At 39.9% G+C, this 17142-nt stretch overlaps 1 protein-coding gene across 13 annotated transcripts in view; it reads left to right on the forward strand.

Annotated features, from left to right (window-relative positions):
- The window catches only part of NUMB (NUMB endocytic adaptor protein), a 194197-nt gene that overhangs the window by 163411 nt on the left and 13644 nt on the right, over positions 1 to 17142 (forward strand). For all 13 annotated transcript variants that reach the window (XM_080809641.1, XM_080809632.1, XM_080809634.1 and 10 more), the window contains 2 exons: positions 12727 to 12801; positions 14666 to 14806. In XM_080809641.1, coding sequence (XP_080665767.1) covers positions 12727 to 12801; positions 14666 to 14806 — 216 coding nt within the window. The remainder of the gene's footprint in view (positions 1 to 12726; positions 12802 to 14665; positions 14807 to 17142) is intronic.

Raw genomic sequence — 17142 nt, forward strand, 5'->3', positions numbered from 1 at the left:
AGTCTATTTTCGTGTGTGGTGTAAGGAAATAGTCCAATTTCATTTTTCTGCATGTGGCTGTCCAATTTTCCCAGCACCATTTGTTGAAGAGGCTGTCTTTTTTCCATTGGATATTCTTTCCTGCTTTGTCGAAGATTAGTTGACCATAGAGTTGAGGGTCTATTTCTGGGCTCTCTATTCTGTTCCATTGGTCTATATGTCTGTTTTTGTGCCAGTACCATACTGTCTTGATGATGACAGCTTTGTAATAGAGCTTGAAGTCTGGAATTGTGATACCACCGACTTTGGCTTTCTTTTTCAATATTCCTTTGGCTATTCGAGGTCTTTTCTGGTTCCATATAAATTTTAGGATTATTTGTTCTATTTCTTTAAAAAAAATGGATGGGATTTTGATAGGGATTGCATTAAATGTGTAGATTGCTTTAGGTAAAATAGACATTTTCACAATATTTGTTCTTCCAATCCATGAGCATGGAATATTTTTCCATTTCTTTGTGTCTTCCTCAATTTCTTTCATGAGTACTTTATAGTTTTCTGAGTATAGATTCTTTACCTCTTTGGTTAGATTTATTCCTAGGTATCTTATGGTTTTGGGTACGATTGTAAATGGGACTGACTCCTCAATTTCTCTTTCTTTTGTCTTGTTGTTAGTGTAAAGAAATGCGACTGATTTCTGTGCATTGACTTTATATCCTGACACTTTACTGAATTCCTGTATAAGTTCTAGCAGTTTTGGAGTGGAGCCTTTTGGGTTTTCCACATATAGTATCATATCATCTGCAAAGAGTGATAGTTTGACTTCTTCTTTGCCGATTTGGATGCCTTTAATTTCTTTTTGTTGTCTGATTGCTGAGGCTAGGACTTCTAGTACTATATTGAACAGCAGTGGTGATAACGGACATCCCTGCCGTGTTCCTGACCTTAGCGGAAAAGCTTTCAGTTTTTCTCCATTGAGAATGATATTTGCGGTGGGTTTTTCATAGATGGCTTTGATAATGTTGAGGTATGTGCCTTCTATCCCTACACTTTGAAGAGTTTTAATCAGGAAGGGATGCTGCACTTTGTCAAACGCTTTTTCAGCATCTATTGAGAGTATCATATGGTTCTTACTCTTTCTTTTATTAATGTATTGTATCACATTGATGGATTTGCGGATGTTGAACCAACCTTGCAGCCCTGGAATAAATCCCACTTGGTCGTGGTGAATAATCCTTTTAATGTACTGTTGGATCCTATTGGCCAGTATTTTGGTGAGAATTTTCGCATCTGTGTTCATCAAGGATATTGGTCTGTAATTCTCTTTTTTGGTGGGATCCTTGTCTGGTTTTGGGATCAAGGTGATGCTGGCCTCATAGAATGAGTTTGGAAGTTTTCCTTCCATTTCTATTTTTTGGAACAGTTTCAGGAGAATAGGAATTAATTCTTCTTTAAATGTTTGGTAGAATTCCCCTGGGAAGCCGTCTGGTCCTGGACTTTTGTTTGTTTGGAGATTTTTGATGACTGTTTCAATCTCCTTACTGGTTATGGGTCTGTTCAGGTTATCTATTTCTTCCTGGTTCAGTTGTGGTAGTTTATACATCTCTAGAAATGTATCCATTTCTTCCAGGTTGTCAAATTTGTTGCCATAGAGTTGCTCGTAGTATGTTCTTATAATTGTTTGTATTTCTTTGGTGTTGGTTGTGATCTCTCCTCTTTCATTCATGATTTTATTTATTTGCGTCCTTTCTCTTTTCTTTTTGATAAGTCTGGCCAGGGGCTTATCAATCTTATTAATTCTTTCAAAGAACCAGCTCCTAGTTTTGTTGATTTGTTCTATTGTTTTTTTAGTTTCTATTTCATTGATTTCTGCTCTGATCTTTATGATTTCTCTTCTCCTGCTGGGTTTAGGCTTTCTTTGTTGTTCTCTCTCCAGCTCCTTTAGGTGTAGGGTTAGGTTGTGTATTTGAGACCTTTCTTGTTTCTTGAGAAAGGCTTGCACTACTATATATTTTCCTCTCAGGACTGCCTTTGTTGTGTCCCACAGATTTTGAACTGTTGTGTTTTCATTATCATTTGTTTCCATGAATTTTTTCAATTCTTCTTTAATTTCCTGGTTGACCCATTCATTTTTTAGAAGGATGCTGTTTAGTCTCCATGTATTTGCGTTCTTTCCAAATTTCCTCTTGTGATTGAGTTCGAGCTTCAGAGCATTGTGGTCTGAAAATATGCAGGGAATGATCTCGATCTTTTGGTACCGATTGAGACCTGATTTATGACCCAGGATGTGGTCTATTCTGGAGAATGTTCCATGTGCACTAGAGAAGAATGTATATTCTGTTGCTTTGGGATGGAATGTTCTGAATATATCTGTGATGTCCATCTGGTCCAGTGTGTCATTTAAGGCCTTTATTTCCTTGTTGATCTTTTGCTTAGATGATCTGTCCATTTCAGTGAGGGGAGTGTTAAAGTCCCCTGCTATTATTGTATTACTGTCGATGTATTTCTTTGATTTTGTTATTAATTGGTTTATATAGTTGGCTGCTCCCATGTTAGGGGCATAGATATTTAAGATTGTTAGATCTTCTTGTTGGACAGACCCTTTGAGTATGATATAGTGTCCTTCCTCATCTCTTATTATAGTCTTTGGCTTAAAATCTAATTGATCTGATATAAGGATTGCCACCCCAGCTTTCTTCTGATGTCCATTAGCATGGTACATTGTTTTCCACCCCCTCACTTTAAATCTGGAGGTGTCTTCGGGTCTAAAATGAGTTTCTTGTAGGCAGCATATGGATGGGTTTTGTTTTTTTATCCATTCTGATACCCTGTGTCTTTTGATTGGGGCATTTAGCCCATTAACATTCAGGGTAACTATTGAGAGATATGAATTTAGTGCCATTGTATTGCCTGTAAGATGATTGTTACTGTATATTGTTTCTGTTTCTTTCTGATCTACTACTTTTAGGGTCTCTCTTTGCTTAGAGGACCCCTTTCAATATTTCCTGTAGAGCTGGTTTGGTGTTTGCAAATTCTTTCAGCTTTTGTTTGTCCTGGAAGCTCTTTATCTCTCCTTCTATTTTCAATGATAGCCTAGCCGGATATAGTATTCTTGGCTGCATGTTTTTCTCGTTTAGTGCTCTGAATATATCATGCCAGTTCTTTCTGGCCTGCCAGGTCTCTGTGGATAGGTCCGCTGCCAATCTAATGTTTTTACCCTTGTATGTTACAGACTTCTTTTCCCGGGCTGCTTTCAGGATTTTCTCTTTGTCGCTAAGACTTGTAAATTTTACTATCAGGTGACGAGGTGTGGACCTATTTTTATTGATTTTGAGGGGCGTTCTTAGCATCTCCTGGATTTTGATGTTTGTTCCCTTTGCCATATTAGGGAAATTCTCTCCAATAATTGTCTCCAATATACCTTCTGCTCCCCTCTCTCTTTCTTCTTCTTCTGGAATCCCAATTATTCTAATGTTGTGTCGTCTTATGGTGTCACTTATCTCTCGAATCCTCTCCTCGTGTTCCAGTAGTTGTTTGTCTCTCTTTTGCTCAGCTTCTTTATTCTCTGTCATTTGGTCTTCTATGTCACTAATTCTTTCTTCTGCCTCATTTATCCTGGCAGTGAGAGCTTCCATTTTTGATTGCACCTCATGAATAGCTTTTTTGATTTCAACTTGGTTAGATTTTAGTTCTTTTATTTCTCCAGAAAGGGCTTTTATCTCTCCGGAGAGGGTTTCTCTAATATCTTCTATGCCTTTTTCGAGCCCGGCTAGAACTTTGAGAATTGTCATTCTGAACTCTAGATCTGTCATGCTACCTATGTCTGTATTGATTAGGTCTCCAGCCTTCGGTACGGCCTCTTGTTCTTTTTTTTGAGGTGAGTTTTTCCGCCTTGTCATTTTGTCCAGGTAGGATTTGCTTTCTCCTGCTGTGGAATTCCGCTGTTCTTGGTGACTGAAGTTGGTTTTGGATGGTTTCTTGTTGATCTTCTGGGGGAGGGGCCTGTTGTAGTGATTCTCAAGTGTCTTTGCCGCAGGCGGAATTGCACCGCCCTTGCCAGGGGCCGGGCTAAGTAATCCGCTCGGGTTCGCTTTCGGGAGCTTTTGTTCCCTGAGCGCTTTCCGTAGAGTTCCGGAGGACGGGAATGAAGATGGCGGCCTCCCAATCTCTCGGCCCAGAGGAGCCGAGAGCTTGGGGTTCCGCTCCTCAGTGCGCTCTCAGAGCAAAGCGCCCAATAGCCCCGCCTCCCTGGCTTGCGGTCGCGCCTCGAGGAAAGCAGTCAATTGTTGGAGCTGGAGAAAAGCGCCGGGTCGCTTTTGTCTCCGTGGCCTCCGGCCGCGCTCCGAGCCCACCCAGCCTGCGACCGGCACAAGGTAACCCCGGGCTTAGAGCTCACTCCTCGGCTTTGTCGCTATAGCCGGCTTCCCCGCTCTAATACCTGCGAGCTCTGCGGCACTCAGATACCCCCAGTCCTTCTGTGACCCCGCGGGTCCTGGGGTTATGCTGACCCTGCCTGGGTTTCCCCCCAGTTTAGCCTCTGGAGCGATGTCTCCCAGTGGAGCCGACTTTTAAAAGTCCCGATTTTGTGCTCCGTCGCTCCGCCGCTTGCCGGGTGCCGGCCCCTCCCCCCGGGGTCTATCTTCCCGTCGCTTTGGATTCACTTCTCCGCAGGTCCTACCTTTCAGAAAGTGATCGATTTTCTGTTTCTGGGATTGTTGCTCTTCTTCTCTTCGATTTCCCGTTGGATTTATAGGTGTTCACAATGGTTAGATAAGCTATCTAGCTGATCTCCTGCTACCCGATGTCGTCTCAGCCTGCTACTTCTCCGCCATCTTGACTCCTCCTGCTGAAATTACTTTTAAAATAGAAAGTGTTGGGGCACCTGGGTGGCTCAGTCATTAAGCGTCTGACTTTGGCTCAGGTGACAATCCCAGGGTCCTGGGATCGAGCCCCGCATCAGGCTCTCTGCTCAACAGGAAGCTTGCTTCTCCCTCTCACACTCTCCTTGGTTGTGTTCCCTCTCTCGCTATCTCTCTCTCTGTCAAATAAATAAATAAACTCTTTTTAAAAAAAAAGTGTTGGAACAAGCGATGAAATAATTCTTCATGTCTCACATCTACATTACCCTAGCTAATACATTTTATTTGTTTCTGAAGTATTATGTAGTCTTTTTTTGTAAAGAGGTATTTGTGTCACTAAGATGTACCTAAATCCTATATTTCACTTAACTTCACTTAACTCTGGGTTAGCTTTATATTTCAGTCTTTTTGTTAGCTTCAACTTATTTCCTAAGATATTGGCTTAAATAGACAGCTTTAAGGTAAACAAAAGCAAAAACTTTCATCTTCTATGACTTTCATCATTTTCTGAAAAGTGCTTAAGAATCTTAGTTGATGTGATTGGAATGAAAGACTGTAAAGGGCACAAACAGGAAGGAGCATTGCTACTGTAGAATTTGTATGATGAAGTCTGAATTGAATTTAACTGCAGGTATCTTTGAGTGTTAATATCTCAATACCTGTTGGAAGTAACTATATTGTGGCCGACTATTGTGACATCTAAGAATCAGCCCCCAAAGTAGGAACAAATGCAAGAAGAATTCATATTATCTGTTTTCTTCCCCCAGTTAGAAAATCAAAGGCCATGAAATATGACAAATACAGTGCCTCAGTGGTACATTAGTGCAACACCATAAAATTTATTATGTAGATATACCTCAAAAAGCAAAGATGTTTTCATAACTATATAATTGGGCCGAGAAGATGTCTGTTTGGCTATATATGGTAAGGAGACTGAATGAGGAACAGTTCCATTCAGAAATGACCTTTGAAGTGCACCTGGCTGGCTCAGTCAGGTGAGCCTGCAACTCTTGATCTCGGGGTCATGAGTTGAGCCCCACATTAGATGTAGACATTACTTAAATAAAAACTTTTTAAAATGAATCAATAATCAAATAACCTTCCCCCCCCCATTTTCATTCTCCCAATCTGGAATTAGTCCTGTCCGTTGCCTCAGTTGCTGAATGCTGCAGGCAACAATTGCACAATGAGTAGATTGATGAAGCTGCGAATTTCAGTTCCTTACCAGGATTTTCAGTGCCATTTGGCAGTCTTCTGTGTCACTGGTCAACTGTCTTGTATCCCCTACAATAGATATTTGGCAAATTTATTCCTTCAAGAAATATTTCTTAAACTCCTGTGCTGTGCAGGCATTGTTCTAAGCTCCGAGAATACAGCAGTGAACAATAAAGGTGGAAAACCCGGCCATCATGGAGGTTCCCTTGAAGCAAAATACTCAGTGCTGCCTAAGAGTTGGTTAAATATGGGCAGTTGCTCTTGGCGGTGGGATAACTACAGCCCCAATTTGTCTGAAATAGTCCCAGTGTAATACCTGTTTCTGGGTTTTAATAGTGCCCCCTTTCACTTCCAGAGGGTCCAGTTTGGACAGTACATTATATGACCACCCTGGTTCTAAACCTTTTACATGTATCAACTTCTTTTATTCTCATAATAATCCCATGAGGTATGTGAAATTGACATCATCACATAGTGTGGAAATTGAAGCTTAGAGAAGTAATGTGCCCTTGGTCATACTAGTAAGTGGCAGAACCAGAATTCAAACCTGGACAACAGCCTGGTTCCAGAGTTGATGCTCTGAGTTACTATACTCTGCAGCCCCTATACTGCTCTCATACATGTTGACCATCTCACTGTGCCTGTCGGCCATCCTTTCCCCAGCAAAGTAAAGCAGGTAATCTCTCCTTTGCAGATGAATTTATGTCTCCAGAGTGAACTTCCCCAACTTGCTACTCACTCCTTTACAAATCTGTGTCATTTTACTCAGCTTCATTCTATCACTCCATTTCATGGAAGGGACATCCCTCTTCCTGTCTAAAACGTGTATTCTAGCCCCATCCCATCCCATCCCACCTCCTAGAGGACTTTTTCCTTCTCGGGCCTTCAGTCTCCATTCTCTACTGGCTTTTCTCACTCATCATGTAAGCATGATCTGTTCTTGTTCAAAGTGTGTCTTTCAAGAAGCTTCACTTTGTTGGGAGAAGTTTTTAAAAGTTTTTTTAAAGTTACTGTTGATGATAAATGGCTACCAGTTCCTTATTACCCTCTTTTAATTTCAAGCACTGTATGTATCTCTGATCCTTTTACCAATCCTACAGATACTTTACAGATGAAGAAATGGAAGCTCAGAGGGCTCCACAACTTGCTTAGTTTATGAATAGTGGCACTGAATTCGGACTGCTTATCTTACACCAAAGCCCATTCTGTCTGTAGTATATCATGCTAGTTTATCACAATTCTTAAAGATCTCCCTTGATCCTCCTCTGCCTGACCCCATTGCCCTACGGCTCTCCTTTTTGTAGAAAAACTTATTTTTTATCATAGTTTTTTTCATTTAGTGACTTATTTAATAAATAGTCCACCTTTCAATATTCGCTCTTAACACTTCTGTAGGTTTAGAAGGAAGCAAATTCATAACCGTGAAGTAGTAGTGAGTCTCAAAGTCTGACCTGAGACTTGTCAGTAGATTCTCCTATCTTCACTGTCCTTGAGGAGGTAATGGGACAATATGAGCCTTTTGATTCTTAAAGTTCCTGAAATGACCTGCATATTCTTTAATATTCAGCTGTACTAAGTAGGTTTTTTGAAGGAGTGTGTGAAGAAGTTACCACTGCACTTCATCTTGAATGGTACTTTCTGTGTCATTTTCATTTTTCAACACCAGTGGGATATGGTGGTCTTCCTAAAAGAAACTGATCCCATTTGAGAATATACTCTTTTGATGCCCAGTGAAGAGTCTCAAGAGAAACCACCTCTGATGGTGGAATTGGGTCAATCTGGGTTTGGAAACACTTGTCTGCTGCTTCTATATCCTTTAAAAGACTAAGGTTCCTTTTTTTTTTTTTTTTTTTAAGATTTTATTTATTTATTTGACAGATCACAAGTAGGCAGAGAGGCAGGCAGAGAGAGAAGGGAGGAAGCAGGCTCCCCGCTGAGCAGAGAGCCCGATGCAGGGCTCGATCCCAGGACGCCGGGATCATGACCTGAGCCAAAGGCAGCGGCTTTAACCTACTGAGCCACCCAGGCGCCCCTAAGGTTCCTTTTAAAAGCAGTTTCAGCTGTTTGCATCTGAGATGCCTTTTCCTTATTTTCATCTACAGATTTATTCTCCGTTTGTCAAAGTAATAATCTTTGTGATACTGTTTCTTCGTGTCTTTTTGAAAGAAGAGTTTGTTGTTTTTTTTTTAAGATTTTATTTATTAGGCAGAGAGGCAGGCAGAGAGAGAGGAAGGGAAACAGGCTCCCTGCTGAGCAGAGAGCCCAATGCGGGGCTCTATCCCAGGACCCTGAGATCATGACCCGAGCCGAAGGCAGAGGCTTTAACCCACTGAGCCACCCAGGCGCCCCTGAAAGGAAAGTTTCTTAACCAAATAAGGAAGTCATCTTTAGTCAAAGCTGCCTTATAAGCTTTCTTGACTCAGGACCCTGGACCAATACAGATAAAGATCAAGGGAAGTGTGGCACACCTGGCTGGCTTTGTCAGTGGAGGATGCGACTCTTGATCTCGGGGTTGTGGGTTTTGAGCCCCATGTTGGGTGTAGAGATTACTTAAAAAGAAAATCTTAAAAGAAAATCAAGTGAAGTGCTTAGAAGGCTCAGAGTCTGAAGGCAAATCATCTGGTTGGGTGCAAAAGCCAAAGGTGACTGTCCAAGCCCCACTCGGACCTGTTCTGTAAAGGTACCCACTACTGTGTGGCTGCTGGGTCCCAACACCTTTTTATAACTTTTTTTTTCAACTTTTAAATTGTGTTTCATTGAAGTATAGCTGACACACAGTGTTAATGAGTTTCAGGTATGCATCACAGTGGTTCAGCAAATCTCTACGTTAAGCTGTGCTCAACACAGGCGTAGCTACAATCTGTTACTGTGCTGTTACAGTACCATTGACGATATTTCCTGCGCTGCACCTTTTATCCTGTGACTAACTCATTCCATAACCAGAAGCCTGTATCTCCCACTCCCGTTTACCTGTTTTGTCCAGGCCCTCATCCTCTTCCCCTCTGTTGATCATCAGTTTGTTTTCTGTATTTATGGATCTGTTTCTGCCATTTTTTTTTAATTCCACATATAAGTGAAATCATATAGTATTTGTCTTTCTCTTTCTGACTTATTTCACTTAGCAAAATACCCTGTAGGTCTATCCATGTTGTCACAAATAACAAGACCTCATTGTTTTTTGTGGCAAAGTAACATTCTATTGTGTGTGTTTGTATCTTACCTCTTGTTTATCCATTCATCTATTGATGGACACGGGCTGCTTCCATGTCTTGGCTATTATAAATAATGCTGTAATAAACATGGGGGTGCATGTATCTTTTCAAATTAGTGTTTTCATTTTCTTTGGGTAGATACCCTGTAGTGGAATTGCTGGATCTTATGATAGTTCTATTCTTAATTTTTTGAGGAACCGCCATGCTACTTTCCACATTGGCTGCACCAGTTTATATTCCCACCAACAGTGATTGAGTGTTCCTTTTTCTCTACCTCCTCACCAACACTTGTTACTTTTTGTCTTTTTGATTCTAGCCATTCTGACAGGTCTAAGGTGATATCTCATTGTGGTTTTGATTTGCATCTCCCTGATAATTAGTGATGTGGATCATCTTTTTATGTGTCTTTTGGCCATCTGTATGTCTTCTTTAGAAAAGTGTCTTTTCAAGCCCTCAGCTCATTTCTAATCAGATTATTTGGGGTTTTTTTGGTGTTGAGTTGTATAAATTCTTTTCCTGTATTTTGGATGTTAACCCCTTATCAGATATATCATTTGCACATATCTTCTCCCATTCAGTAGGTTGCCCTTTCATTATGTTGATGGTTTCTTTTGCTGCCCAAAAGCTTAGGAAAGCTTTTTTAAAGAGAGTAATATTTACAGACACTTCCTGCCTTTTACTTTTTAACTTATCCTAGTCTGACTTATACTTCTGTATTAGTCAGGACCTCCAGAGAAACAGAACCACCATCTCTTTCTCTCTTTGTGTGCATATGTGTGTGTGTGTGTGTGTGTGTGATTGTGTACACATACGCACATATGTATATGTATACATTTAGGTATCTGTCTATACATACAGAGAGAGGGAGGGACTTAAGAATTGGCTCATGCAATTATTGGGGCTGGCAAGTCTGAAATCTGTAGGGCCAGCCAGCAGTCTAGAAGCTCAGGCAGAATTTCTATGTCAGAGACTTGAGGCAGAATTTCTTCTTAGGAAAACCTGTTTTTAACCTTAAAGTCTTCAACAGATTGGACAAAGCCCACCCATATTATCAAGGGTAATTTCCTTTATCTAAAGTCAACTGATTGTAAATGTTAATCACATCTACAAAATATATTCAAAGCAACATCTAGACTACTATTTGACAAAAACAAACAAAATCATAGCCTAGCCAATTTGACACAATAAATTAACCATTACAAGCTTTATCACTCTACCACATCTTCATTGCTAAATCCAGTGGACACAGTGCACATCTTTTCTTGCTTGATCACTTTGAAACATTTGACATTTTGGACCCCCACTACTTCTTGAAACCCTTCTCCCTTAGTTTCAGTAACCCTAGTCTCTCCGTTCTCCTGTCTTTCTGGTTTTTCCTTTTCTAATATTTCAAAGACTCATCTTCTCCCAGTTAGTTGTTGATAATCTCTCCTGTCCTTGGTCTTCTTACTACTCCCATGATTGATGTTTCCCAAAACTAAAATTCCATCTTAGAATTCTCTGCTGAGCTTCAAATCTATGTATCCAATTACTTGTTATACATCTCTACCTGGATATTGCATAAGCATTCCAAATATTGCACAAGCATTCCAAACTTTGCTTATCTAAAACTGAACTCTTATTCTTCCCCCCTTAAACTTACTTTTGCATTTCTTCTGTTCTCTTAGTTGTAGTACTTTCTCTACCTAATTACCCAAGCCAGGAATCTGAGAGGCATTTTCTGACTTCTCCCTTGTGTTTTCCATTTAGAACGCTCTCATTTCTATCCTTCTCAATGAAGAGAGCTTAACCCTCATTATCTATCATCTCGAATCATATTGTAGTCGTTCTGCCTCCTGTCGGTCTTTTTCCAGTCCATCTACACTGCTGCCACAGTGATGTTTTAAATATGCATTTAAAAATTCGTTTAGTAGCTCCTAATTGCCCACAAAATTAAGATAGAATTCTTCAGTAAGCATACATGGCCCTCCGTGACTAGCCTTTCCTAATCTTTATCTCCCACTACTCCTTACTCACCCATCCTACTCTCGAGTCGTACTGAAGTATTTATGGAGTGCAGATTTGCCACGTTGCTTGCTTCCATGTCCTATGCTGCTGCTGCTGCCTATTATGTCCACTACCTGTCACTTCCCTACCCCCCTGCCCCTACCTTGTGCGTCTAGAAAAATTATTTCAGTACCTACTTGATCTTCTCCTCTGAATAACCTTCCTGATTCCACAGTTAGATTTGAGCATGCCTCCTTTCTGACGTCATACATTGTTTGCAGCTCTACTATAACACTTACTACTGTATTATATTATTTATTTTTTGTTTATCGAAGTGTTGCCTTTCAGTGGACAGTGTTCACTGCTTGGCATGTAATAGGCTCTTATCAAATGCCTTGTAATGGTGGAAATGATGAGCCTGGAGGGGAGTACACAGTTCATTTAAACAAATATGGAGGAACGCTGGACTTAGACACATACAGAGGAGAGTGGTAGATATTTCTTTATCCTCTTCTGTCCCTTCTACAGGCTTCTGCTGCAGTTTTACTACCAGATTCCTTTTGATTTATACTTTTTATAATCTGATACCTATTCTTAGCCTTTATTTTGCTTTCGTTTTATTTTGCTTGTATCCTTAAAGCAGTTGAAGAGACAGGAAGCTGTTAAATTACTATTATAAAGTCCCACTCTCCCATTTTCATTCTGTCACAGGAGAAAGTGTACATCAGCTTATTCTCATATGATTCTTGTGTGCCAAAAGAAGTCTTTTCTCAGCCAGTAAAAATAATTCATGTAATAATATTAGTATTTTTTCAAGTTTTTTAATCCTCCTATGTCCCCAAAATGTCTCCATGCATTTAATATCAAATTAAAAACTAAACAAGTTCTGTGTTAATCCTGACAGAAGAAATAATGGTCTTTAAAGATTGTTAAAGGAATAATGAAGACTTCTTGGGTGTTTAACATGAAAAGTTCAGATGACTGCGGTTTCTGCTATATACATTATGAGTCAAAGGATAGGTCAATATCTCAGTTTAGACCTGTGTATTACTTTTTATAGTAAATACATTCGTAGAAGCTACTTGTGGTGTAACTCCTTATGTATTTAATATTTATCTGACTCTTGGTTTTCTTGGTTGACTTTTTAAAGGGGTATAGAATCTACTTATGAATTCTTTGCCCTTTATGGAATGTGATATCTTGGTTTTGAGTCCACCTGTCCTTTCCCCTTTACTTAATTTTATCTTATTGTTTTGCATTGTGTTTCTAAAATAATGGCTTTGGCTTGTTTTTTCCTGAATGTTTCTGCAGTTTGGTTTGAGTATCTGGCTTTGGGCACCCCTCCTGAACTTGGACTCCATCTGTACTTGTGACTTTTGGAAGGCAAAAGTCAATGTTTTCTATGGAAGATGACCTTTTTTTTTTAATGTTATGTATGTTTGTGTCTCCCCCCTTCCTTTTTGCTTTCTCTTTAAAAGACTGGAAAGAAAGCAGTTAAGGCAGTCCTGTGGGTATCAGCAGATGGACTGAGAGTTGTGGATGAGAAAACTAAGGTAAAAATTTTATAAGCGTGAATGTTACTATTCATTTTTTTAAAATCCCTAATGATCAAATATAATGCCGTTAAGCTGCTGTAGTCACTCTGTATCCTTCCACTTTGTCCAAAGTCTTTGGAGAGACTAGTGTTCAGAAAACAAATTCAGTTACTCATTTAACCTTATGAAAAACAGAATTCTCACATTTTGCTCTACGTAACAGTATGTTTAGTGTAGTAAACATTTGCATTTAATGTTAGGATTTTGTTCTTATACATTTTAAGAAAATGTTTACTCCCACAAATTTGATGTAAAATATAATGGACCTTTTACCAAAGTTTAAAAAAAAAAAGACCACATCTGAAATTTCTTCTTGTTCCTTAATAAAGGGAACTATATTCTTAGAAAGTGATATTTGAAATAATTAACCTGCTGTTTAACTTAAAAAAGCCAATTTAAGCAAAATCTTAAGGACTAGTAAATGGCTCATTTGGTTAACACTTAGAATCTGCACAATATCTTATATCAGAGATGGCATTTTTCATTTGAAAGAAAGTGATCCTACATGCCTGAAGAAGAACGGAGACATAGACTCTGACATTAGAGAGCATTAAGTCTTATATAAGCACATTTAGTCATTAATTTAAATTTCCTAAGAGACCTAAAGTCTGGAGAAATTTTAACAAGAAGTCAATTTTTCAAAAAACTTCATATGTCACTGAAAGGGAGAGACAGTCTGGCAGCTAAAGAGCAGTTTTGGTGGATAACTTACCTGATACATTTTAGGTATAACTATTAATACAGTTGAATTAGTTCTTTTGCCCTTCATCTGAGGCCCCCCCCTTTTTTTAAGTTTAGAAGAAGTGATAGTCTTAAATGTACATTATTACTGTTATTGGAAACCGTGATCATTTAATTAGCTTATTGTTAAGAACTTGTATAGTTTTCTTTAGTGTTTTGGATGAAATGTGTTGTACATGGAGGCAGTTTTTGTTTTATACCAGTTCATAGGTGATATTGCCCCCTGGTGGCTACATATAGCACTGGCATTAATTCCACTTCAGTGATAATAGTGATTGGTGGCTTTTCACCCTTGGACCCATCATGAATGGAAAAGAAGTTTTGCAATGTGTACAATCTATAAGGGGCTCATATTTAGAATATATAAAGAACTCGTACATGTCAGTAAGAAAAATGACAGACAATCCAAAAGACTTGAAGAATTATATTGCTAAAGAGGAAATTCATAATAATCAAGGTTATGAAAAATAAAAGCATAGTGAGCCACCAAAGTTTTTAAAAATTGGCTGGCAAGTTTGTGGAGCAACAGAAAATCTCATAGTGATGCTTTATAAAAGCCATTTTTTTAAATCATTTGTTTTAGCATTTGCAGCCCCACCTCAGCATCTAGGGATTCTGGGCTATGGGTGTATCACATAGAAGAGCCTCAAGATTTTAAAAAACATTTTGTGTAATGTTTATACTGTGTAGATACAATGCCATTCAGCAAGTATACAAAGTCATACTCAAAATCAAATGATCACTAAGTTAATATAAACTTTATGGGAATTGGATGGAATTTATTGATTTACATATATTATCAAATTGAACATGCAATGTACTGTGATAAGACTAAAATCAGCAAGTGTCTGTTTTAGAACGTAAAGATGAAGTGAGAGAGGCATCTGGGCAAAGTGCCTCTTTGGATGTCTTCTTCATCAAATTCTTAGTATTCAGACTGCTGGCCTCAGATCTCGCTATTTCATAGTCTTGATGCTTTAGTTTTAGAGACTCTGTATTGTGAAATGAGCATCCGTGTTTATTCTGAGAACCTTGAATAACCTGGTAAATCCTCTATTCCTTTGTGTTTCCCTTTTTCCAGGACCTCATAGTTGACCAGACAATAGAAAAAGTTTCTTTCTGTGCCCCAGATAGGAACTTTGATAGAGCGTTCTCTTACATATGCCGTGACGGCACCACTCGGCGCTGGATCTGTCATTGCTTCATGGCTGTCAAGGACACGGTGAGTCCAGCAGTGTAGACTTCATCATGACTAGCCTCAGCTAGCCAAACTCACTCTGGGTTGGCTCAGCTAAGCAATTCCCACTACGGTTTTTGTTTTTTGTTTTTTTGTTTGTCTGTTTGTTTGCTTGACAGAGATCTCAAGTAGGTGGAGAGACAGGCAGAGAGAGAGAGAGAGAGGAGGAAGCAGGCTTCCCGCTGAGCAGAGAGCCCGATGCAGGGCTCAATCCCAGAACGCTGGGATCATGATCTGAGCCGAAGGCAGAGGCTTTAACCCACTGAGCCACCCAGGTGCCCCCCCCACTACGTTTTTTTATAAGTACCTGCTCTTATAGCACTTGGAAGTGCCTAAATGAGCCGCTTTCATTCCTTTTATTCAGGCAGTTCACACTCTCGGTGTGACCCTGCAGCTCTCAGAGCAAGATGATTAGCTGAGAGCCAAGGTCATTAAAGGAAAGTAAAAGTGCTCCGATGATGGTGGCTGCCAAACTTTACTTGAAATTTTTAATTATTAGAACTGGGATGATGGGTATTAAGGAGGGCATGTATTGTGATGAGCACTGGGTGTTATACGCAGCTAATGAATTGTTGAACCCTACATCGAAAACTAATGATGTACTATATTCAGGCTAACAATATAATTAAAAAAAAGAACTATTTTCAAGATTCTTACATGTTTTTGTTTGCTAATACATCTAGGTAGAAGATATTGGCATTAGGGATGCCTAGGTGGCTCAGTCGGTTGGACATCTGCCTTTGGCTTGGGTCATGATCCCAGAATCCTGGGATTGAGCCCTGCTTTGCGCTTCCTGCTCAGTAGGAAGTCTGCTTCACCCTCCGTCCCTTGCCCTGTTCTCTCTCCTCACTTTCTCTCTCTCTCAAATAAATTTTTTTTTAAGATTTTTTATTTATTTATTTGACAGACCACAAGTAGGCAGAGAGGCAGGCAGAGAGAGAAGGGAGGAAGCAGGCTCCCCGCTGAGCAGAGAGCCCAATGCGGGGCTCGATCCCAGGACGCTGGGATCATGACCCGAGCCGAAGGCAGAGGCTTAAACCACTGTGCCACCCAGGCGCCCCTCAAATAAATTTTTTTTAACAGTTTGATTTACTTGTGTCAGAGAGAGACAGCACAAGCAGGGGGAGCTGCAGGCAGAGGGAGAAGCAGACTCCCTACTGAGCAAGAAGCCCAATGCCGGACTCGATCTCAGGACCCCGGGATCATGGCCTGAGCTGAAGCAGACACTTAACTGACTGAGCCACCCAGGCATCTCAAAAATTTTTTTTAAAATCTAACAAAGCAAAAACAAACGAAAAAGACATTGGCATTAAAAGGTGTTTATAAATTTATTTGCAGAGGAATTCTACAAATGAATGAACTGAGTTGAGATATATTTTCAGTTAATTAAAAAACAGAAATACTGGGGTGCCTAGCTGGCTCAGTTTGTGGCATATGTGACTCTTGATCTCGGGGTCATGAGTTCAAGCCCCATGTTGGGTAGAGATTACTTAAAAAAAAAAAAGGATATACTGAAATTATGGTGTGATGAACTTTGCAGAAATTGTTGCATAGTAGAAACTTTTAGTTTTGATTAAAAATATGGGGAAGTTGGGGGTGCCTAGGTGGCTCAGTTGGTTAAGCATCTGCTTTCAGCTCAGGTCACGATAGCCCATTGTCGGGCTCCCTGCTCAGTGGGGAGTCTGCTGCTCTCTCTCTCTCCCTCTGTTGCCCCTCCCCACTCTCTTTCTCAAATAAATAAAGTCTTTAAAAAAGAGTAATTAGGGGCGCCTGGGTGGTTCAGATGGTTAAGCATCTGCCTCAGCTCAGGTCATGATCCGAAGGTCCTAGGATCAAGCCCCAAATTGGGCTCTCTACTCAGTGGGGAGCCTGCTTCTCCCTCTCCTGCTGCTGCTCCCCCTACTTGTGCCCTCTCACTCTCTCTGTCAAATAAATAACATCTTTTAAAAAAAAAAAGAATTAACCTATCATCTTTCACATAAAGTACTCAAAATTCTGACAAGAGACAAATCTCTTAGAGAATGATGATCTTAACTATAGTAGAGCATTGAGTTTATCATTGTGATTACGGAGTTTTTTAAAGTCCAGACAGAATAAGGCAATATAGCCATTCCTGAAGGCTACAACTCAGTATATTCTTTCCAGGGTTTATCTGAAAGGAAAGCGGTGGCCATACTGTAAAATTCACCGAAATGTTTTTCTTTTTTTTATTTATTTATTTGACAGAGAGAGAGATCACAAACAGGCAGAGAGAGAGAGGGGGGAAAGCAGGCTCCCCGCTAAGCAGAGAGCCCGATGCGGGGCTCGATCCCAGGACCCTG

This window comes from Martes martes, assembly GCF_963455335.1.
Source record: "Martes martes genome assembly, chromosome: 7".
NCBI lineage: Eukaryota > Metazoa > Chordata > Mammalia > Carnivora > Mustelidae > Martes > Martes martes.